At 42.7% G+C, this 24,541-nt stretch overlaps 1 protein-coding gene and 1 pseudogene across 3 annotated transcripts in view; one reads left to right on the top strand and one right to left on the bottom strand.

The window, feature by feature from the left end:
* Window positions 1-20,028, bottom strand: part of Sbno1 (strawberry notch homolog 1) — a 60,255-nt gene extending 40,227 nt beyond the window's left edge. Inside the window, exons 1-5 of one of the 3 annotated variants that reach the window (XM_060382348.1) lie at window positions 19,833-20,028; window positions 10,253-10,381; window positions 9,187-9,291; window positions 5,276-5,588; window positions 123-223 (exon numbers count right to left, since the gene is read on the bottom strand). In XM_060382348.1, coding sequence (XP_060238331.1) covers window positions 123-223; window positions 5,276-5,588; window positions 9,187-9,291; window positions 10,253-10,381 — 648 coding nt within the window. In that variant the 5' untranslated portion in view covers window positions 19,833-20,028. The remainder of the gene's footprint in view (window positions 1-122; window positions 224-5,275; window positions 5,589-9,186; window positions 9,292-10,252; window positions 10,382-19,832) is intronic. The other 2 variants (XM_021644193.2, XM_021644194.2) reach the window with 2 other exon arrangements.
* Window positions 1,360-1,460, top strand: LOC132653923 (U6 spliceosomal RNA; annotated as a pseudogene).
* Window positions 20,029-24,541: the final 4,513 nt, after the last annotated feature.

The following is a 24,541-nucleotide window of genomic DNA, read 5'->3' as shown; positions in this document are numbered from 1 at the left end:
TCCAGTGTACTGGGATCTCAAGCATGTACCACCACAGCCATCTTGAGGATGTTTTCTAAAGTAATTTTAGCCAAGTAACTTCCATATTCACATAAACAGTAATACTACTATTAGAAACTTACCATGGTGGGAGAAAAACTCCTCATTTTCATGTCATTTATCCATATCCTTGCTACTTCTTTATTAGAAGACTCTTTTTTTACTGCACCATTACTAACATCAGCTGCAGGAAGAAAAGTGGATTACATTTTTACAAGCCTCAATTTTCTTCCTCTAGTTTCAAAATAGTTTTTCACTTAAAATACATATCAAAAGTCATACTGGTAAATTAAGCATAACCATGAAAGTATTCATAGTGCTGTGAGTTGTTTTGAAGATTTATTTACCAATTTATGTATCTATATCTATATGTATGTGTGCCTGAGTATATGAATTGTGCACCATATGTGTGCAGTGCCTGCAGAAGCTAAAAACGGCCATAATATGCTCTTGGAACTGGAGTTACAGATGGTTTTGACCTGCCTGACCTGAATGCTAAGAATCAAACTCATGTGTACTTAATCACTGAGCCTCAAAGCTGTATGGCTTTATGGAACAATTACCTTAAAAAAACAAGTACTAAAAAAGAAATATGTGCCAGTCCTAGTGGCAAATGCCATTGATGACAGCACAGAGGAAGCCAAGGCAGGCAGATCTCTATGAATTCCAGGCCAGCCTTGTTCACACAGGGAGTTTCAGGCCAACCTGGGTTATACAGTGAGAGTCCCTATCTCAAAAAACAAAGGAAAAAAAAATGCACAGGAGAAATTTTAAAACTGTTAAAGCTGGGTGTGGTGGTACACGCCTTTAATTCCAGCACTCAAGGAGGCAGAGGCAGGAGGATGGCAGTGAGTTCCAGGTCAGCCTGGTCTACTTTAGTCCAGGACAGCCAAGGCTACACAGAGAATCCTTGTCTCGAAAAAATAAAAATAAAAACAAACAAACAAAAACTATAAATAAGATACATTGGCCAGAACTACTTAATAATTTAGTACAAATACCAAAAACCAGCATGACTTTTGAGATTCCACTCTGGCTCACCTAAAAAAAAAAAAAACAAAATGCATGCGGGGCTGGAGAGATGGCTCAGAGGTTAAGAGCACTCACTGGCTGTTCTTCCAGAGGTCCTGAGTTCAATTCCCAGCAACCACATGGTGGCTCACAACCATCTATAATGGTATCTAGCGCCCTCTTCTGGTGCGCAGGTATATATGCAGAGAAAACATTGCATACATAATAAATAAATAAACAAACAGGTAGATAAATAAATGAATGAATGAATAAATAAATAAATAAATAAATTGTTTTTTGAAAGTGCAGGTGGCTCCCTTAAGCAACACATATACTACAACTGGAAAAATAGATTAGCATGCTCCCTGTACAAGGATGACATACACATTTATGAAGTGTTCTACATTTTTTTTTCTTCAAAATTCAAACCAACAGGCTAGGCAAATGGCTCATTTGGGAACATGCTCACTGCCCAAACGTAAGGGCCCAAGAACCTATGTAAAAGGCTTGCTGCTGCTGCAGCACACATCTGTAATCTTGGCACCAGGCAGAGGACAGGATGCCTGTGCTTTGTTAACCAGACAAAGAGGCCAAGTTTGTGAACGCCAGGCTCAGTGAAAAACCTGTCTTAAAACAAGGTAAGGTGCTGAATACATGACTCAGCACTCACTGGCTCCTCTTCCAGATAACTCAGGTCTAATTCCCAGCTCCCACATGGCTGTTCACACTCTTCTGTTTTAGCTCCAAGAAATCTGACGCTGACTTCTGGCTTCCATTGACATTGTACACACACGGGTCACAGACATACAAGCAAGCAAAACAACACACATAAAACATTTTTTTAAATTAAAAACAATAACAAAATCATTACACGTTGCCAAGCATGGTGCTGTATGCGTCTAACTCCAGCAACAGTAAGGACTGTGAAGCAGGAAGATCACTGGTGAGTACCCAGTGGCCTAGGCAAGAGTGTCTCAAAAAAATAAGTCTATACTATAGTTTAAAACATATACAGGAAGGAGGACAGACCATCCCTATTTTACTCCTAAAATGTTATCTCAAACACTAGGAAACTTCCCTGAGTGCTCTATAGAAAGCCTTGTTGTTCCTGAAGCAGAAGAGTTTGAAAAATGACCTGATTTTGATTCTGAAAACTCATGTTTAAAAAAAAGAAAGCTGGGTGCTGGACTGGAGAGATAGCTTAGAAGTTAAGAACACTGACTGCTCTTCCAGAAAACATGGGGTTCAATTTCCAGCATGCAGTAGTGAGAGTTCACACCATCTGTCCCTCTACTCCCAGAGGATCTGATGACCTCTCCTGGTCTACAATAGCACTGTACAGACATAAACACAGGCAAACATTTCACGAACATAATTAAAAAGGAAAAAAAAAAGGATTTTGAAAAGTGGATGTCTTGTCCATCAACAGAGGAATGGATACAGAAATTTTGAGTACTTTTACACAATGGAATACTACTCAGCAATTAAAAACAAGGAAATCATGAATTTTGCAGGCAAATGGTAGGAGCTAGAAAAAAATCATCCTAAGTGAGGTATCCCGGGAGCAGAAAGACACTCACTTATAAGTTATAAGTGGGTACTAGACCTATAAGATAGGATAAACATACTAAAATCTGTACACCTAAAGAAGATAACAAGGGGCTGGAGAGACGGCTCAGAGGTTAAGAGCACTGGCTGTTCTTCCCTACGCAGGTCCTGAGTTCAACTCCCAAAAACCACATGGTGGCTCATAACCATCTATAATGAGAACTGTTGCCCTCTTCTGGCCTGTAGGCACATACACAGGCAGAACACTGTATAAATAATAAATAAATAAATCTAAAAAAAAAAAAAAAAGAAAGAAAGAAAAAGAAGATAAACAAGAAAGAGGTCCAGGGATAAGAATGATCAATCCCCATCTAGAAAGACAAAAGGGATCAACATAGAAAGACAAAAGGGATCAACATTGGAAGTAAGAGAAAACAAGTAACAGGACAGGAGCCTACCACAGAGGGCACCTGAAAGACTACCTAGCAGTGTATCAAAGCAGATGCTGAGACCCATAACCAAGCCTTCGGCAGAGTGCAGGGAATCATATGAAAGGAGGAGGCGTTAGTATGACCTATCGCAGACAGGAGGCCCACAGATCCAAATATATCTGGGCACAGGGGTCTTCTCTGAGACTGTTTTTCCAACCAAGGACCATGCATGAATATAACCTATAATCCCTGCTCAGACAAAGCCCATGGTAGCTCAGTATCTAAGTGGGTTCCCTAGTAAGGGGGACAGGAATTGTTTCTGACATGAACTCAATGACGGCTCATTGAGCTTCCCCTCCCCCCCAAGGTAGGAGCAGCCTTACTAGGCCACAGATAAGAACATTGCAGCCATCCTGAAGATACCTGATAAGCTAGAGTCAAGATAGATAGAGAGGAGGACCTCCCCTATCAGTGGACTCGGAAGGGGGCAGGGAGGAGGAGATGAGGGAGGGAGCGGAAGAGGGAAAGAGAGAGAGGGCTACAGCTGGGATACAAGTGAATGTATAAAATTATTTAAAAATGAAAAAAATAAAAAAATAAAAAGAAGAAGCTTACGGTTCCAGAGGAGTTATAGTCATGGTGGCATCCAGAAACGAAGGAAGAACAGGAATGTTCGAAGCTGCAAAATCTCAAAACACTCCCCAAGTGATGCTGAAGGCTCCACTTCCTAAAGATACCATAACCTTTCCGTACAGCACCACCAGGAAGCACACAGGTGTTTAAACATGTCACCCTGGGGAACCTTCTCATATTCAAACACAATAGCAAAAACCCTGTTTGAGAGGCCACCCTGAAATTATGCCCAAAATGAAAAGAGGAGAGGGCTGGGAGATGGCTTATCTGCTAAAGGTGTTTGCCTCTTAAATTCACGCCTTAAGAATTTGATCCCTTGGCCCACATGGTGAATGGCAATAGCCAACTACAGGCTGTCCTCTCACTGAGAATGCACACACCTACAGATAAATAAAAGCGATTTCATTTTCTAAGTGAGAACAGAGACTATTTCTTTGTAGAAACGATTATCCACTCCATGTATTGGAAGAACGTTGCTATTCATCCCATCACAGCCAACTTTTTTTTAATGTATAAATTTCCAGCCTAGGGCTGGAAAGACCCTAGAAAAAAAAGAAGAAAGAAAAGTGGATGTCTTGAGTTTGAGGCCAGCCTGGTCTACAGAGCAAGTTCCAGGGGCAGCCAAGGGTACAAAGAGAAACCCTGTCTCCAAATAGCAAAAAAAGAGGAGTGGGGGTGGTGGCTAGAGAGATGGCTCAGTGTCTAGGAGCACTGGCTACTCTTCCAGAAGTCTCAAGCTCAAGTCCCAGCACTCAAATGGCAGCTCACAACTGTCTTGTGACTGAAGTTTCAAGGGATCTGATACTCTCACACATATATAAATGCAGGTAAAACACCAATGAACATTAGAATAAAAATAAATCCTTAAAAATTAAAAAAAGGAAAGAAAAAAAAGCTGGGTATGGTAGTGACAGGAGAATTCCCTGGGACTCACTGGCTAGCCTATCTGATGAGTCCAAAGACAGGAGTGGAAACTTGGCCTTCCCTCTTGGGTGGTGGAGGCACGAGCTGGTAGACTCGGCAGACAAAGGCAGGCATGCACACATACCCAACACACAGTCTGCCTCTCTGCAGTCCAACACTAAGCTCCTAAGAACACCAACTTCAAGTTTCTTCCCCAGCAACACCTCAAAGTCCAGAAAGGAGCTGTCAAAATACACCCATTAGGTATTTACTAAATGAGCAACAAAAAATGCTTCAAAAACTATAAGCCAGGCAGTTGTGGTACATGCCTTTAATCCCGTAACTCAGGAGGCAGAGGCAGGTGATTCTCTGATCGAGGGCTAGCCTGGTCTACACAGTGAGTTCAAAGTCAACCAGGACTACACAGAGAAACCCTGTCTTCAAACCCTATCCACTAAAAAAAGAAAAGAAGGGGAAAAAGAAGAAAAAGAAGAAAAGGAAGAGTAAAGAAGCTAACTCCAGTTCCAGCAGAATCTGATGCCCTCTTATGGCCTCCATGGGTACCTTCATGCACATGGTACACAGAATATACTCAGGCACTTACAAACATACAGAAAATAAATATTAACCAAAATACCCAATACCACTTGTGGTAGGGAAATACAATAGCTAGGGAAAAACAAGGTTAAAACAGATGAAAATGGACTTACTAGCTGCAGTTGCAACTGGCTGAGCAATGTTAGCAGGAGGCTTCAATTTCATGAGTTCGTTTAAACTATTATTTTTAAGTAAATCCTTCAACTGAACCTGGTCCTTTGAAGGAGCAGGGGGTATGGCGTTCCGCACTACCGGTGCTGAGACAGAAGGGCGTGTGTTCGCAGTGGTCTGGATGAACTTTGTTAAGGTGATGGTTTGTCTATTTGTTGTTGCAGGTGGTGTCTTAGTCATTACAATTGTAGATCCCAATGTTGGAAGTTGATTTATCTGATTCAGCACAAACGTTGTCGTGGATGGAGGGTGCTGCTAGAGAAGAAAACAATACTTCACACACTCATTGATTAAGACTTGAACAGTCTGAATCAATGAACACATTAGGGCTGGGCATGGTGGCCCATGCCTTTAATCCCAGTGCCCAGGTAGGCAGAAGCAGGTAGATTGTCAAGGCCAGGAAGGCCAAGGCTACACAGAAAAAACCCTCTCTTGAAAAACCAACCAACCCAACACACACACACACACACACACACACACACACACACACACACACACTAAACCATTTAGAAATCTAAAACTAGAGACCAGAGAGTGGGCTCCAAAGGGAAAGCTGACTGTTGTGCAGGCAGGAAAACCTTGAACCCCAGAATCCAGAAGGCATATAAATCAGGCAGCCAGGACACATCTGCAATCCTAATGCTCCCACAGTGAAATGGGAGGCAGAGATATCCTGTAGCCAACAAGTGAGAATGGACACTGAAGGTTCTTCTCTGATGACAGGCCTACAGGTACCTGTACAAGTCCAGAGTCAACATACACAATTTAAACTTTATTCCATTCTTGCTTAAGTAATGGTACTTTATTCCTAATTTAACAATTAGTTATAAATTATCAGGTTAAAAAAATTCAGAAAAGGATATAGTAGCAATCTTTCTTTCTTTTTTTTTTTTTTTTTTTTTTTTTTTTTTGTGACAGGGTTTCTTTGTGTAGCCCTGGCTGTCTTGGAACTCACTTGGTAGACCAGGTTCTCCTCAAACTCTTGAGATTCCCCCTGCCCAAGTGCTAAGATTAAAGGCATACATCACCAGAGATTCTCCCTGCCCAAGTGCTGAGATTAAAGGCATACATCACCAGTGCTCAGCTGTAATTTGACATTTTATACAACTGTCAAGGATATAAATTATAAAGGGAAGCTATCCTAAACCAGCTGTGATTTACAAATTCTAATAGACCTACTAACAGGAAAAAATTATAAGATCAACACCACCAACTAGACAGACAACTCTAAGCAAATCATGTAAGTCAGTGAAGACCTAGGGTTTTTTTTTTTGTTTTTTTTTTATTTTATTTTTTTTTTATCAGTTACATTTTATTAACTCTGTATCCCAGCCGTGTCCCGATCCCTCATTCCCTCCCAGTCCCTCCCTCCCTCCCTCCCTCATCTCCAAGACCTAGGTTTTATTGAGTCTATTTTTTTTTAATATCTCTATTGTTGCCAGACAGTGGTAGAGTATGCCTTTAACCCCAACACTTAGGAGGCAGAAGTAGACAGATCTCCAAGTCTGATACTAGCCTGGTCTACAAAGCAAGTCCCAGGACAGCCAAGGCTATCCAGAGAAACCCTGTCTCAAAAAGAAACAACAACTAAACTCAGTTATGTTACATAATTATGCTTTTGTTTTAATCCCAAACATGGGATATTCGTTGGGCTACAGTTTGTCCACTGCTGTTAACTACCTCCTGCAGAGCCTGGCTTTTGCCAGCTGATTAACTTCCTACCTTGTGCAGCAAGGAAAGGGACGTGGTTTAGGACTCTGGGAGATATAAACTGAGAGCCAGAAAGAGAAGGTGTGGCGTGCATTTTGGCTTGTGACCTGTAGCAGTTTAGAGACCAGAGAGATGGACAAGTGTAGCAATTGCAGAAATACTTCGGGGGGCAGCAGCTTGAAGACTGCTGGCTGTGTCTGCTGTTAGTGGAGACTGGGATAGCCCTAAAAGAACCCATGACCCTAAACACCGGGGAGAAGTAAAGGGGTCCACAACCCCTCTCCCCACTAACCTCTCTCCTATGTAGAACTAGGAGGTTGGAAGGGAGGTTGAGACCTAAACACCCCAAATGAAGTAGACTTTTAAAAAAAGGCGCGACAAATGTAATTTTTTTTCTTTTAATCTGTAAAGCTAGGGGTATGTGCAGGTGCCTGTGGCAACTAGAGGCACCAGGTGAGCTGGAGTTACAGACACATGTCAGCTGCCCAATATGGACACTCTACAATAGCAATAATTTTAATTTAATTTTATTTTATAAATAAAATTAAAATAGCAATAATTTAATTTTATTTCTATTAATTAGTTTATTCACTTTGTATCCCACCTGTAGCCTCCTCCCAAGCCCACTCTCCCTCCCTCTTCTCCTCCCATGCCCCTCCCCCAGTCCGCTGATAGGGAGCAATAGCTCTTAACTGCCAAGTTATCTATCACTCAAGCCCTTTGAAGTCGTGTTTAACATTGCACTTTTTAATTTAAAACAAACAAACAAAAAAGCTTTTTTTTCCCACAAATTGATTTCACTGAGAAGGCAAACATGTGGAAGTCAGAGAACAACCTGAAAAACTCAGTTTTCTCCTAGCACATGGCTCCCAGGAGTTAAACTTGGGTCTTGAGGTATAGCAACAAGCATCTTTTCATTTGACTGGCCCATCTCAAACACTGATCCTGTCCAATGCTGCCTGTTATCATACAGATTACACTAAACTTTAGAACCTATAAAGACAAAGAGTGAGGTAAAGTCCAAATACTGGTAACAAGGTGCTCACTATAAACAGTCTTAGACAAAGCCATACACAATGAGTGTTGTTAGGGAAGAGGTGAAGTGAAAAGAAAACAGAGAGGAGCAAAGAAAAAAACAAAGCTGAGCACAGCAGCAGGACTATGAGAGGCACACATGGCAAGGAAACATGGAAGGAACAGAAGTTGAGCTCAAGACTAGCATAGACTATATGAGACCCTACCTCAAAAAAATAAGAAAATGAAATAAAAATAAAGCCAATTTGAAAATGCCTCGTCTGTGGCTTTAAGGTCCCTGCATATTTCTGCATGTCACTTGATGTATGTGTTCTTATGGTGCTGTGGTCATCTCAGGGTCTGGCGCCTGCCAGGCTAATCCTCTACCACTACTTAAGCGAGATCCCGAGCCCCTTTGCTTTTTCAAAAATAATTATTCTAGACTGCTCTTTACCACTTTTAAAATACAATATAAACTGACAAATTTTAACCGGTTAGACCAATTAATTCTATATCGATTTGATTCTGCAGCTACTTGGCTATATTTAAGGTAAGATCAAAAGAACTCTGCACGTAAAGCACAACTAATCACATAAAGGTTACAGCATAACAATCGACAAAAGCAGCCAGGCGTGGTGGTGCATGCCTGTAATCCAACACTCAGGAAGGCAGAGTCCAGGACAACCAAGGCCACACAGAGAAACCCTGTCTGGAAAAAAAACAAAACAAAACAAAACACAACCAAGAAAAGCCAATGCACCAAACACTGATAATAGTGACATATACATTCAATCTTCATTTCACCTATTTTTTTAAAGTTTTTTGTTTGTTTTTGTTTGTTTGTCTGAGACAGGGTTTCTCTGTGTAGCCTTAGCTGTCCTGGACTCCTTGCTTTGTAGACCAGGCTGGCCTTGAACTCACAGGGATCCACCCACTTCTGCCTACCAAGTGCTGGGATTAAAGGAGTACACTGAACTTTGAAGTTTTTTTATGATCACAATGCACCAGTCTCCTCTGCTATATTGTGAGATCAAGGCTAGCCAGGGCTAAGTATCTTATTTGAAATAGTTATATCTTTGCTACCACCGTAAACCATTTTAGAATAATACCAAATCCGCGGAACGCTTACCCTCACATTTAACAGTGCAGGCGTAGACATCGTCTCTGGTTCTTGTTTAACAGGAACTGCTGCTTCTGTCTCCAAACCTAGTTCTAATGCACTAAGTGGCATTGACTGCGAAACAAAACAAACAAACAAAAATACTGAGAAAGGGCAGACAGCAGTGAATTCAGTTTCAAGAACAAGAGTTGCATTTATTTTCTTAAATAAAAACAAAACTGTAGAGCTGGGTTCTATTTCAGTGGCAGCATTCGTGCACAGACTACAGGATCCTTCTTGCTCAGACTCCAGTGTTATACACACCAAACTCGAATTTTGCTATCAGGCTGTGCAATCACTACATCTGTAAAGAGACTAATCTTGGCCAGCGCAAAATCTCCACAAAAACTACACTAATATCAGAATTTTACTTTTGCTTTTAGCAAATGTAAACAGAAGTCTTTTTATTAAAAGGTCCCAATAAAGACCAAAGAGAACTGTAAAAGAAATTAATGCTCTTCCCATATGAATTATGAATGTTAAGCAACAGGAAAAGTAATTGTCTTGATTTTGATGCCAATAATACTACCTCATTAATTAAAAAAAAAACAGGTTAAAAAAATTAATGTGTATATTATATATACACACACATATGCATATATACACGTGTGTGTATACGTGTGTGTATATATACGTATATATATATGTATGTGTATGTATATATATATATGTATGTATGTATACACACATATATGTTTGTTTCTGGAGACTGGGTTTCTCTGTGTAACTAAGGTGGTCCTAGAACTTGTTCCATAGACCAGGCTGTCCTCGAACTCAGAGATTCACCACCTGCCTCTGCTTCCCAAGAGCTAAGATTAAAGGTATGCACCACCTCCCCTGGCAAAAATATCTTTCTGAAATGTAAATTAGAAAGGTGAGGCTACACATCAGCAGTAAAGTGCTTGCCTACCATGCTCAAATCCCTGGGTTCAATCCCAAACAGCACAAACAGGAAAAAATTGCTACTGTTATTTAATAAATAACAATGGAAATTACAAATTAAGAAGTAATTCTAGAGGATTTGGAAAACTGTTACCTGTTGAACTGAAGGGGGAGTAGGGGTTGCAAGCCCAGCATCTCCACCATCAACATCAAAGAGGTCATTTGGACTAATCCCACTCTCGCTCAAGGCAGCAAGCAGTAAATCTTGCCCTGGTTCCACCATCTTTAGAACAAAGTGAAAAATATTAACAACTCTCTTCTAAACACAAACAATTAAACATTTTCTACCAGAGCTGCTCATTCAGTACTTCTGAAGAACCTGACACATGTAAGAAAAAGAATAGAAGAGAATCTTTGATCCCAGACATCTCACACTAAAATGAAAGGACACAGAAGCACAGCATTCAGAGTAAGAGTATCTTTTACTCCTTGGCCTTCTGACTAAGATCAAATCAAAAGTGTATCTCTAAAACACTATGAAGCTGGCCACAGTGGCGCATGCCTTTAGTCCCAGCACTCAGGAGGCAGAGGCAGGCTGGTCTCTGTGAGTCTGAGGCCAGACTGGTCTACAAAATAGGCTCCAGGACAGCCAGAACTACAAATGAATAAACACACTACCAGATCAAAGAGGGAAAAGTGAACTGTACACAGGTTCCTAGGTAGATGACAGCACTGAGGACAGGGAGAAATAATCAGGAAGACAAGTGTCTTCTAAATAATGTATTCCAATGCACTCCAAGTTCACTCACCAGGGACCCACAGGTGAGTGGGTTATGATCTATGGTCTCATTCACCCTTCTAGGGTGACACAGGCCACTACAGGGTTTTCAGACACAGGAAAGCCTGGCACATTAGTTTCTGACAGCAGTGTGAAAGCAAACTGAGAGGAACTGGAGCAGAGCTGACGCAGGAAGACTTTCACTGCAACAGGCCTTGGAACTGCAGTGGCTGGGAAGAGGATGAATGTGTTCCAAGGTATTTAACAAAAACTCTATAGGTTTAAAATTAACACCCAGGGGCTAGAAACATGGCTCAAGGGTTAAGAGCACTTGCTGTTCTTCTAAAGGGCCTAGGTTCAATTCCCAACACCCATCATTGCTCACCACTGTCTATCTACATCTCCAATTACAGGTGATCAACACCCTCTTCTGGCTTCCTGGAGCAATGCGCCGACGTAGTGCACACATACATTTGGGTAAAACACCTATACACAAAATTAATTTTTAAAAATTTAAACATCTCCAATTAAATTTTTTCTAAATTCAATACTTAATTGTGAGTAGTTTTCCCCAGGAAACAAATTTGTGTTCTATATATACCTCAGCTGTGTGATGGAACAATGCAAGTATGACAGCCCACAAAGAAGGTTAGCAAAGAGCCAAAGTCACAACTTAGCATGCTTCAACTCTTCAAAGAGGACAGTAAGCAGAGAAACCCTCCACCTGCCCATGTCACATAATCTGTGCATCATTCAATGGAGCTCTAACAGGAACATCAGGTGGATTATCCTGACTGAATTGAAAGCAGAAACAAGTAGAAAGGACAAAGGACAGATCAACAAGGTTTTCTATGAACAATTTCAAAGAAAAGGAAAAAGTCTGAGATATAAAACCATTTTGAACAGAAATGAAGAAAGGTTAAGGAAAGTTAGTGGTAATGCCCCAACTCGCCAGAGTCAGGCTTTTCACACACCATACCATCCAAGCTCACAGCAGGCTGGGCAGCAGGTGATGTAACCTGAAAGTTAGAGCTCAAGTTTACATTACTCCATGTTTACATAGAAAAAGTGATCCAAATTAGAGTCCAGACAGTGCAAATTCCCAAGGCCCATGGGTGTTCTTTCCAGCCAGAAGATAGAAATTGACACCAAATTTTAACACTCTGCCTTGGAGTCAATGCTAGACACTCAGTCTAAAATGGAAAGAAGAAAGGATTCCAATTTAATGAGAAGCTGAGCTTTTTTTTTTTTTGTAAAAGGGGGGGGTGGGGTGGTTGGAGAGCAGGCCAAAATAGGCTGCACAGCCAGACCTGGTTCAAAATAAGAAGGAACTCGAACCTGAGAGATGGCCCAGAGGTTAAGGGAACCTGTTGCTCTTGTTGTTCTCTGCACCCATATGGTGTTAGGATTAAAGGCCTGGACTACCACACCCAGCCTCACTGAGCTTTTTAAATGTTTTCTTAGCCAGGCAAGTCCAAAACATTACAAGAATGTTTTGCTAGTCACACAATAAAAATAAAAATAGAAAACAACAATAAAAATAAAATATAACAATAAAAAATAAACAAATTCCCAGATCTACAAAGCACACAATCAGTGATCATCTCAACATGCACATTAGGGGTAAGGGGTATCAGTGCTTTAGCCATCAAAATCACACACTGGAGCGGAGCAAGGGTGGTGCACTCTTTTAAACCCAGCACTTGGGGGGCTGGAGAGATGGCTCAGTGGTTAAGAGCACTGTCTGCTCTTTCAAAGGACCCAGGTTCAATCACCAGCACCCACATGGCAGCTCACAACTGTCTGTCACTCCTGTTCCACTCTCACAGAGACATATATTCAGTCAAAGCACAAATGTACATGAAATAATAATAAAAAAATTATTATAAAAAAAACACAACCCATCACTTGGGAGGCAGAAGCAGGCCTCTGAGTTCAAGGCCAGCATGGCCTACAGAGTAAGTTCCAAGACAGCCAAAAGCTACTCAGAAAAAAAAAACCCTGTCTTGAAACCCATCCCCCTCAAAATAAAACAAAAGACCAAAAAAGGAAGGAAAGAGATGATTGATAGATAGATAGATAGATAGATAGAGATATACATACATACAACTTCTACTGGTTAATTTAAGTGGGTCTGAGTGATGACAAAGTTCAGAGATGATGCCTAGCATATGTATATATGACCTGGTACTGATGAACAGCAAAACAGGAAGGAATATGTGAAACGCCTAACCTCACTAGAAACTCAGTTTATGATTTGAATGGTCGATATACCTTTCTCATATGGAGGATCATCTAGAGCTTTCCAGGCAGCCAGGAACACATTTTCTACTTCTTCTCTTTTGCAGAAAGCAAGAGAAGATGACAGAGCACTTATCCCCTTCTCTAGCTGCATTAAGCAACTCTTAGTATTTAATCATATTCCCATATGAAACAGACTCTCAGAACTTCAATGCTATATACAGCCCTTAAAAGTTGCCCTGGCCAAGCTCCTGGTTTTATGAAAGCAGCTTAATTCCAACATTTCCACAGTATAAATCCAAAACACTGTTGCTTGTAGGGAACTGACACTGCCTACCAAGGTGTTTATACTTCAATTCAGGGGACATCTGCCATGCAGCTACCTACCAACAATTACCACAGAACTGTCAACTGCAAATGGACATCAAAAGTTCCACTTTTGCAGTGGTGAAACACGCCTTTCTTTAATCCCAACACCCAGGAGCTAGAAGCAGGTAGATCTCTGAGTTCAAGGCCAGCCTGGTCTACAGTGTGAGTTCCAGAACAGCCAGAACTACATAGAAAAGGTACAGCACCCACTTAACACCAATGCTGACCATTATCAACAGGGACAAGATAGCAGAGATCTAGAGCTCTTCATGGCTCTGAACAGACACAAGGACATCTGTAAAGCAAGAGCACAGGGCAGCAGCAGAGGAGCCAGGGTCAGAAAGAACAGGACACATCACCTACTAGTGCTGTAATACAGCCAAGTAAAAAACCTTGACTCCATTTCTTCAACTATTTTCTAGGAAGCTTAACAATCTGAAATTGATTCCGCTGAAAAGGTAACAGCTTTTCAGCTGTTACCTGTTGTGTTGAGTATGAGTGAGTAGTGACGGAGAGGAAGACAGGGAAATGGGAAGAGAGAGAGAGGGTGAGAGAAGGGGAGAGGGAGGGAGGGAAGAAGGGAAGGAGAGAAAGAACACCTAAGACTGTATATTTGTAGCTGGCTTTTTGACAGTCTCACTACATTAGCCTAGGTTGGCCTTAAAGTCAAAATTCTCCCACATAAGGTTATGACACTTGGGCCGGAGGTCTCAAATTTTTCTGTTAATGGCCAGGCATGGTGGTGCATGCCACCATACTAGCACTTGGTATGTAGAAGCAGATCAATCTCTGAGTTCCAGGCTAGCCAAGCACCCTGCCTTAAAAAATTAAAAACAAAAAACAAAACAAAACAGAACAAAAATGGAAGATATAGTCAGGCGATGGTGACGAACACCTTTAATCCCAGCGTTCTGGAAGCAGAAGCACGTGGATCTCAATGAGTTCAAGGCCAGCCTGGTCTACAGAGGGAGTTCCAGGACAGCCAAGACTATACACAGAAACCCTGTCTCAAAACAAACAAACAAACAAACAAACAAAAACTGTATGTGTGATGGGAGAGACATGTGGAAGTAAAAGACAACTTTGTAGAATCAGCTGTTACCTTTTCAGCGGAATCAATTTCAGATTGTTAAGCTTTTGTACCAAGCACATTTCCCTAGCCCTTAACTAATATTTTGCTAAACCTCAGAATACAAAAAGATCCTTTTCTTTTACATAACTACTACTCCACTGAACTTCCCAGAATACAAACTTTTAATGACAGAAATCAATCCAGTAGTTCATTTTTAAAAGCTCTATAAGAGACTGCAGAGAGAGGGCTGGAGAGACAGCTTGATGGTTAAAGGCACTGCTCTTCCAGAGGTCATGAATTCAATTCCCAGAAACCACACGGTAGCTCACAACCATCTATAATGTGATCCGATGACCCCTTCTGGCATGCAGGTGTACATGCAGATATACATAAAAGGTAAATAAATCTAAAAAAAAGAATAAAGAAAAAAAAAGAGGCTGGAGAGATGACTGAGTGGTTAAGAGCACTCACTGCAGGGCTGGAGAGATGGCCCAGCGGTTAAGAGCACAAACTGCTCTTCCAGGATCTGGGTTCAATTCCCAGCACCCACATGACAGCTCACAACTGTCTGTAACTCCAAGATCTGATACCCATAGACATACATGCAGGTAAAGCAGCAATACACATAAAATAAAATAATAATAATAAAAAAGCACTCATACAAAGTGAATAAAGTGTAATTAATAAAAGTTTTTAAAAAAAGGTCTTTAAAAAAAAAAAAGCACTCACTGCTCTTCCTGTTGGTTGGTTACCAGCACCCACATGGCACAACCACCCTGTAAGTCCAGCTCCAGGAGACCTAACACCTTCTGGCCTCTTGGGGCAGCAAGCACGCATGTGACATACATACATACATACACCCAAAATAAAATAAAAATTTTAACCAGCTTTTCACATCTAGTTTGTGCAGCTAATTAGATCTGAAGACAACTGGTAGTCATTTGCAAATGTGCATAAAGACTATCCTTTAGTGAGTATCTTTGGCTGAATGAACACAGGACTGCCATGGTGGTGAATGCCTTTAGTCTCAACACTCAAAGAGGCAGAAGCAGGTGGGTTTCTGAGTTCAAGACCACCATGGTCTACAAGTTCCATAGATCAGCCAGGACTACGTGAAAAAACAAACAACAGGCTGATTTAGTAAAAGCCTCTTTCAAACTAAAAATTACAAAGAAAGCTGGGCATGGCCTAAGTTCCTAAGTTCAAATCACAGACACACACACAAAAACATACTACTTCAAGACTCAGCTTGGCCTGGCAGCACTCTGCCTTTAATATCAGTACTCTGCAGGCAGAGACAGGCAAATCTCTAAGTACCATGCTAGTCTGATCAACCTATAGAGCAAATTCCAGGTCAACCAGGACTATACAGAAACCCTGTCTTGAAAAACAACAAAAACAAGACAGCTTCATCTCATCAGAATAGACTGAAGACTTGCACTCAGTTTAAGAATTTGAAGGAGCCAGGTGTGATGGATCCAAGGCCTCAGCGCTCAGAGGCAGGGGTGGATCTCTGTTAGTTTGAGTCCAGACTGGTCTACAAAGGCGTTCTGGGACAGCCAGAGCTACACACAGAAAAACCCTGTCTTGAAAACAAAACGAAACAAAACAAAAATACACACACATATGCACACAGACACCTTTAGCTCCAGCACTTAGGAGGCAGAGGCAGGTAGATCTCCCAGTTGGAAGCCAACCCAGTCTACAGAGTGAGTTCTAAGAAAGCCAGAGCTATGTAGAAAGACCTGTTTCAAAAAATAAAATTTAAAAATCCAAAAAAGAGAAAGCAAAAACCTTATCACCAATACCACAAATTCAGTTGATGGATACCTCTTTTTGGTTAAGGTTTCTGAAGCAAGGTATCAAGTATCCCAGGGCGACCTTGAATTCCCAATCCTGACTACACACACCCACCACCCCCCAGTGCAAGGATTACAGCCACTCACTCTGGCACCTTTAATACTTCTATGATTAGGCTTTTCTTTTCACCCTCAGCATAACCCAAGAATATCCCCTCTGTCACAAAGCAGGAGCTAAAACCAAAAGAGAGTAAGACTATAACAAGGTAACAAGTACACAAGCTTGGACTTCACCTAGGAGACAAATTCCAAACTTCCTGCCCTTCTCACCCCAATAGGTGGCCTCTATATCCACAGGCTCCACATTCCGAAGTTCAACGGGGAAGGTGTTGTGTGATTCCCACACATATAAACCCAGCACTGAGGCCAGCTGGTCTACATAGGAACTTCCAGGCCAGGCAGGGCTACATAGCGAGTCCTTGTCTCAAAAAAAATAAATAATAAATAAAGTTTCGGCAGAAGATATGAGTACTGCATGAACCTGTAGACTGTTCCTTGGGCAATCAGTGCCAGTATCTCCTCAAACAGCACATATAACTATTAAGTATTGTAAACAATCTGGAGATGAACTGAGGAAGGATCTACATTACATGCAAATGTGACATTATTACATAAGGGACTTAAGCTCCTGCAAACTTTTGCTATTTTCCTGTGTCTTGAACCAATCACATTTAGATACCAAAGGACTGCTACATCAATGTTTTCCACCTGTAGTATAACAGGACTCACTGTCAAAGTAGTTTACAGTAGGATGGTCAACATAATTGAGTATTTCAGCATAAAATGGAAAACCAATCCAAAACACATAGGTGGTAAGGGCAAACATTTCGGGAGACTTTGTTGTTTTATTCACTACCATTAGGTCAGGAACATTTCTTACTGTAGGATGTAACAAAACATCTAAAAAGTTTTCTAATTTACTTGTTATACCCGAATAAGTTTATCTGTTTTGAAACACCTTATATTCTTAGGACTTCCTGCTCTTCAAGAACCCCTCCACATGCTGGGCAGCAGTGGTGCAGGCCTTTAATCCCAGTGCTTGAGAGGCAAGGGAGAGGCAAGCAAATCTATGAGTTCGAGGCCAACCTACTCCTCTCAGTGAGTTCTATGACAGCCATAGCTACATAGTGAAACCCTGTCTCAAAAACAGTAATAACAGTATTACATTCATTTTATTGTTGTTATTATTATCACTATGGTATGGGTCACTAGAAGTGGCACACAGTGGTATGACTCCCATGTGTGGAAGTCAAGGGATAGCTTGTTCTCTCCTTCCACCCCGTGAATTCCAGGTATCAAACTTAGGTTGTCAGACTTAGAAGCAAGTGTCTCAACCAGCTATGCCATCTCATTGGCCTCTTTAGATGAACTTTAAATTTAAGCAAGAATACTTTGGAGCCTACCGTATCTCACGAGAGACTACTTGGTAAGTCCAGACCTGTGTATTCTTGCCGTTGGCAAGTGGCAAGACAACTCAAAATTCAACTTAAAACACTGAAAAGCACCAAAACCACATCTACACACAGCTGAGGTCTTTGAAGCATCTTTCTAAAGCACAGAAAAGACTGGACATGATGACAGTGCAGGCCTGTAATCCCACCATCAGGAGGGCTATGACAAGAAGATCTTGAGTCTTGAAAGTCAGACTGCCTATACAGTGAAATTATACAACACAATCTCAAAAATAAAACAGTAAAAAATAAAAAGCACAGAATCAATAGTCTCCACACAGCCTTTTTTGTTTGGGTTTTGGAGACACACTTTCTCTGTGTAGCCCTGGCTGTCGGACTCTATCTCAGGAAGATCCACCTGCCTCTGCCTCCTCAGTGCATCCGGCCCACACTGACCACACTTCAAAAAAAATGAAGACATACAAAACTGCAAACACATCACATTCAAACCAATAAATATTAGGCTCTCTTTTTCAACATTAAAGTGAAGATGGACTTAAAATTCAGAAGAGATTTGCACTGAATGAAGTTAAACTGCAAGCAGAAACCAGAAGAAGCCTTCTCCCATCAGGGAATGCCTGGAAAAAAAAAACTTCAGAAAAATGGAAATTAACGTTCCTGTGCTATCAAAATTGTCCCTCTGAAGTCACCTCTGTAAATGCCATTTCATTCCAGAAATTCTGTGTAAATGATTCTTTCTTTTTCCAATGCTTATGAAAATCAACACTGACACTGGGATTGTAAACGGGCAGAACTATATGCAAATGCTAAATAAACTGACTGACCTAGGGCACTTTGGGTTTGACAGTTGGATGGACCCTCTGGGGAGATTGTTTACAAGCCTTCCACCTTTAATCCTTTAAGTCCGGAGACTATGAACATTTTACTCAACATACACTTCGAACAATCGGAAGTTTAAAGGTCAAAAGGGGCCCGTTTTTAACCTTCCCTCAACACGTGTTCAACACAAACTTCCGGGTGCGGCTACAATTGGCTGGGCAATTCAATGGATAAAAAACGATGCTTTCTTGGGCTCTCATTTTATCTCCAGTTCCCCCCGCCCCGCGCTCGCACGATTCTCAACCAGCGACTCCCCCAAACAAAAGCCTCCCACAGTAAACGGGAACAAGCACATAAAAAGAGCTTTTTATATGGCAGCACCAACTTAGTGGTCCGCAAACATTAACCAAACAGAAGCACAAAGCCGGAATAGAAAGGGGAGGAGCTGGATGCCGGGGTCAGGAAAGCAACAATCACTCCAAGGCTTCAGAGTGCTGGAGCCCATCCCACGGCACTCCCAGGAAAACACCAGTAGACAAGGCTCTGAGGAACTCGGGTGCTCACCAGACCCAACACTGCAAGGGTGAGCAGATGCCCAACCGCCATCGCCCTCAGCATGAAATGAGTCCAGAGTATGAAGGTGCACTCCCTCACTCCAGGGAAAGCTAAGCCCGGCACGGCAAGGTGTGACGATGTCCCCCCACGTGTCCCACGCACCCCAGTCGCCTTCCCGGACCGAGGTCAGACCGGGCGTCCCGGTGCCTCCTCCCGCTCCCGGAACCGGGGAGCAGCGGGCCGGCGGGACTCTCTTGAAGGTCTCGCCTTCACTTTCGCTGCCCGCCCGGACGCCACAGGAGGAGAAGAGGCGAGGGAGGCGATCCCCCCGGGGGAGGCGGCGTGCGAAGGGCCGGGCTGGCCGGCCTCGGAGCTGCTACCGGCTCAGGACGGCGGGACGCCTGCAGGGCCGGCGATGCCAGGCGGAGAACGCCGGAATCCACCGGGCGACCGGCAGAAAGCCACCGCGCAGCGAGAGAACGAGGCGCGGGCAGCAGCGAAGTGGCCGCCTTCCCTTCCCTCCCCCCCCCCAGCCGGCCCCACACGGACCCCGAGGAGCCGCGGTGGGAGTGGGAGGCTGTCCGGGAGAACGAGCGTGAAGGGAGCAGCGGACTGAGGGAAGGACTTACTTTCCCCGCCGGGCCCGACGAAAGAACACCTTCTCCCGGTTCGTGAGCGTGTGAGGAGCCGGAGGCGACAGGAGCGGAGGCGGCGGCGGCGGCGGCGGCAGAAGCGGCGTCCGGCTCTGCCTACCTCCCCGCCGCCATCTTGACGCCCCTCCCCCCGAACTCCCCGCCCCACAGGAAGAGGGGGCGGGGTGACTGGTCAGGCGCCGCGCGCACAGCGTGCGCGCCACGCCCCACGTGACTGCCCCGCCACCGCCCCCCGGTCCGTCTCCTCTCCGCCCCGCCTCCTTACTAGGTGAAGGGAGCGGATTCCGCCCCCCCATCTTGACCGCCCCCTCTGCCTTTGACGCCAAAACCGGGCTCCGCTGGGTCCCGCTAGCCTGGTACCAGTGATGGGATCCAAGAGAATTCCAGATCCCAAACTGTCCATTACGGCGGCTCCGGGGTGGGCGAAGGGTGAGGGGGCCGGGTTTCCGAGAAGGGGGAGGGGGCAGGCGAAGGCAGCCTAGGACGGTCACGTGTTCGCTACTTCCGCCGTCGCCGCCTGAGAACTCGCGAGATTAACGTTTCCCCACCCGTTGTGCTCCGCGGGCTGTCGGGAAGAAGGTCGGCTTCTCCTGGGGGCCACCAGGAGGTCAGCCTGTGAGCCGGTGCGCATGCGCCCCACACCTGCCGCGGTAGTCGTGGTAGAGGGCTTAGGGCTGTTTTCAGAACCTTGGCCGTGGATGCCTAGGGCCTGTCAAGCCCTTGTGGAGCTCTGTCACTTGACGAGATCTTCACTGAGCATGCTAGAAATATATATATTAGTGTAATCCTTGCTTGTGAAGCTCTCTTGAGATTTATTGAACTTTATTGACTCGAAAACCGCCACCAGCCTCTTGTAGACTCAAGCCAGACAGTACTGATTGGAGGCCCTTCACAGCGGCCCGGACACCTGCATCCACCATTACCCTCCGCTAGCGACTGCGGCATACCATGGCTTCCTCCTGCTGCTCCTCCCTATCTTCATGTTTTCATTATTGTTACGTTGCCTTACAAACTAAATACATTAACTTCTTGGTCACCCTTTTATAAAGTCATTCTGAGAATGCTGTTTGACTTTGTTACATAGTTCACAGGCACGCTTGCACGATTCTTGGCCCTTTATGGCTATACATATGTTTTGCTCTATGTTGAAAGCAAACCTTGCACAATCGTTTTGACAGTTGAGATTAAAGTCTGTGAACTCATCTGGGCTTGGTGGTGCAGGCCTTTAATCTATCGCAGCACGCTGGAGACAGAGCCAGGCAGATCTCTGGGTTCAAAGCCAGCATGGTCTACAGAGCACGTTCAACGAAAGCCAAGGCTACACAGAGAAACCCTACTTCCAAAAAATAAAAATAAAAAAGGTGTGTGACCTTTTCCAGAAAAATGACTGGTATATGTTTTACTTTGGTTTTCTGTTGCTAGGATAAAATAATCACAGTGGGCAGTTGAAAAAGTGCCCCACAGATGGCCTCATAGGCCAATCTATTACTCGATTGAGATTGCTCTTTTCCAAGTATGTCTAGATTTATGTCAAGAAAAACAGTGACAGCAGGGAAAGTACATACAGCAATAATAATTATTCTAACTTTGTATGCAAACATTTCAGTTACAGTTTTGTGGGTTGATCTTTGTTCTTTCAAGACAGGGCTTCTCCATGCAGTTCTGGCTGTCCTGGAATTCACTCTGTAAACTAGGCTGGCACTGAACCTGGAAATTCTGTCTCTGTCTCCCAAGTGCTGGCCACTAGCCCCCAGCCCCATATTTGTGTCCTTATCTACTAGCACTAAAGAATTCTAAGACCAGATATGCTTGCAAAAGCCAGCACTCAGAGGACTGAACCCAATGCCTGTGAGAGAACGACAAGTGTTTTTTGTTTGTTTGTTTGTTTAAAGATTTATTTATTTATTATGTATACAGTGTTCTGCCTGCACACCAGAGGGCACCAGATCTCATTTTAGATGGTTGGGAGCTACCATGTGGTTGCTGAGAATTGAACTCAGGACCTCTAGCAAGAGCAGCCAATGCCCTTAATCACAGAGCCATCTCTCCAGCTCTGAAACAAATGCTGTTAATCACTGAACCAATTCTATAGTCCCTCAGTGGTTTTTTTTTTTTTTTTTTTTTTTTAATCCTCAGTAGTTTCTTAGCACAAATGCATTTGTAGACAAGTGGTAGTAGGGTGGTGACTTGTGTCACCTTTAGTCCCAGCACTGGGAGACAAAGGCAGGCAAATCTCTGCGATTGAAGCCAGCCTGATCTACATAGCAAGTTCCAGGACAGACAGGGCTATACAAAGAAAAAAACAAAACAAAACGAATACATACACACACACACACACACACATACACACACACACATACTGTTGCAGGATATTTGATCCCATTGTAAATCCCAAAATTGTGAATTGTAAAACCCTATTTCTTGTTTGGTGCAGTTAAGCCCTAGCACACACCTTTAATCCCAGAACTTTGTATTGTAAACAGGTGATTATAGTGTGGTTCACCTGACCCTAGCATACACCTTTACTCCAATCGTCCACAGGATTTAACAAAATTAACTCTAGGTCAAGAGGCAGAGCAAGAAACCAGTTGACAGTTAACCAGTTTAACCAGGTTAAAGAGAAGGAGTGACTTTGAGTTGAGGGGTATATAAGACACCATGTAGAGGCAGAAGGGAAAAGAAAGATTTTAGCTCAAGCTCTGGCTTTAGTGTAGGCTTCAGCTCCTCAGCTCCCTGGCTCTTTGGACTTTGAGCTAGCAAGCCTTTGGCCTTGGGTTTTTTGGCCTTTTGCTCCTAGGCTGTCAGTTGAGCTAGTGAGCCTTTTGTTTTTTTCCACCCATACCTGAGCTAAGAAGGAAGGTCAGCTGGGTACTTTCTCTGTCTCTGTGAGCTGGCAGGTTTTCACCCCAGCATCTGGCTCCTAAGTCTTTATTGGTAAAACAGAATGGTTAGGATTTTCATTTCTTCAAAACAATAATATACACTTGTAATTGCCTTAAGAACTGTACATATTAAAAAGTACCTTTTGGGGAGCTGGGATACAAAGTGAATAAATTGTAATAAAGAAAGAAAGTACCTGTGACATTTCAGTATATATATACATTGTACAATGATCAGACCAGGATATATGGCATGAATGTAGTTCCAGGCTGTTGTTTTTATCAAAATCTCAATCACTTAACTTTTACCAATAAAGACTGGTGAACCAGATGCCCAGTTAAAGCCTGCTAGCTCAGAGAGGCAGAGAAAACACCCACCTGACCTTCCTCCTCAGCCAACATACCAGAAAAGAATGACCACTTCTCAAATAAGACTCCTCAAACTGAATGTCCCTCCTTTCTACTTCTTGTGCCACTCTCCCTTCTCTTGACTCCCTCCTACTCTCCATGGTTTTTCTTTTTAGATTTATTTATCATTTATACAACATTCTGCCTGCACATCAGATCTTACTATAGATGGTTATGAGCCACCATGTGGTTGCTGGGAATTGAACTCAGAACCTTTGGAAGAGCAGCGAGTGTTTTTAACCTCTGAGCCATCTCTCCAGCCCCCCTCCATGGTTTGTTTGTTGTTTTTTTTTTGTTTTGTTTTTTAAATAATCCTGTGTTCACTTCCTGTCAACTTGTTGCTTGCTCCACCTCTTGACCTATGGTTGACTTTATTAATCTTATTTACAATACTCAAGTAGAAAGATCTTGGATTAAAGGTGTGTGCTAAGGCTGACCCACATCACAACTAGAAACAGGTTTTTCTAGTAAATAACACAATCTCTGGGTTCATGGTATGATCAAATATCTTGTAACATTCCCCTAAATAAAAAGGAAAGGTTTTGGCTATAATACAGTAAAACTATTAACAATAATGAAGCTATCTCTGCCAAGCTGTCCACAATGTCCAGCTTGGTTGTATTTGGCAATCTTGGGATTAAGTTTTTCTGAGTTCAAAGTTCTGAAAAATGTTAGTGTTGGTGTTGGTCTCCTCTGAGCTAAGCAATTTGAATATATCCTGAGCAGTGTGTAGTCTTAAACTGATCTTTGGGTGGTGTTTGTCAACTTAGTGACAATCCTGGTTAGGTAGAACAAAGCAGTCAATCCAAAAGTGTCCATTGTTTGCACAAAACCTGGCAGCAGAAGAAGCATAGGGCATTCGTGACCGGTGTTTACATTAACACAATCCAGCTGGACTCGTAGTTGCAGGGCCCCATTGTCTTCTTGGAGACCTCAAAAGTTACTGTTCGGAATGGTCATGGTTTATCGTAGAAAAATTAAGCATTTCAAATGCCATATTCAGCAAATGTCCAGGTTTGAGGACCACAATCTATTAAGTCCCTCCAAGGTACACGAACTTTGTTCCTAGTCACCTGCTTCAAATTCAAACCTGAAGGTACGTATAGGAAGCTAGATGAAGCTTATTTCTAGAATTAGTTAGTATTCTGTATGAATACTAGTAACATGACAGAGAGTTTATATGTACATAGTAATCTAAAAGATTATTGAGATAATATTTATACCTTAAGAAAAGTTTTAGAGAGTCAAATGAAAACCAAAAGATTATGAGATTAGTAACAATAGAATATTCCCTTATTTTCTGTTTTCCTCTGTCCCATACTAGGTGACTCTTCTGATATGAGACAGAGATTTTGGATTTCCCTTTAACAAGCACGTGAGTTTAGAGAAGGAGAGAGC

This window comes from Meriones unguiculatus, chromosome 4 (genome assembly GCF_030254825.1).
Source record: "Meriones unguiculatus strain TT.TT164.6M chromosome 4, Bangor_MerUng_6.1, whole genome shotgun sequence".
Taxonomy (NCBI): domain Eukaryota; kingdom Metazoa; phylum Chordata; class Mammalia; order Rodentia; family Muridae; genus Meriones; species Meriones unguiculatus.
Note: the sequence above shows the minus strand (reverse complement) of the source record. Positions and strands in the feature narration are given on the sequence as shown.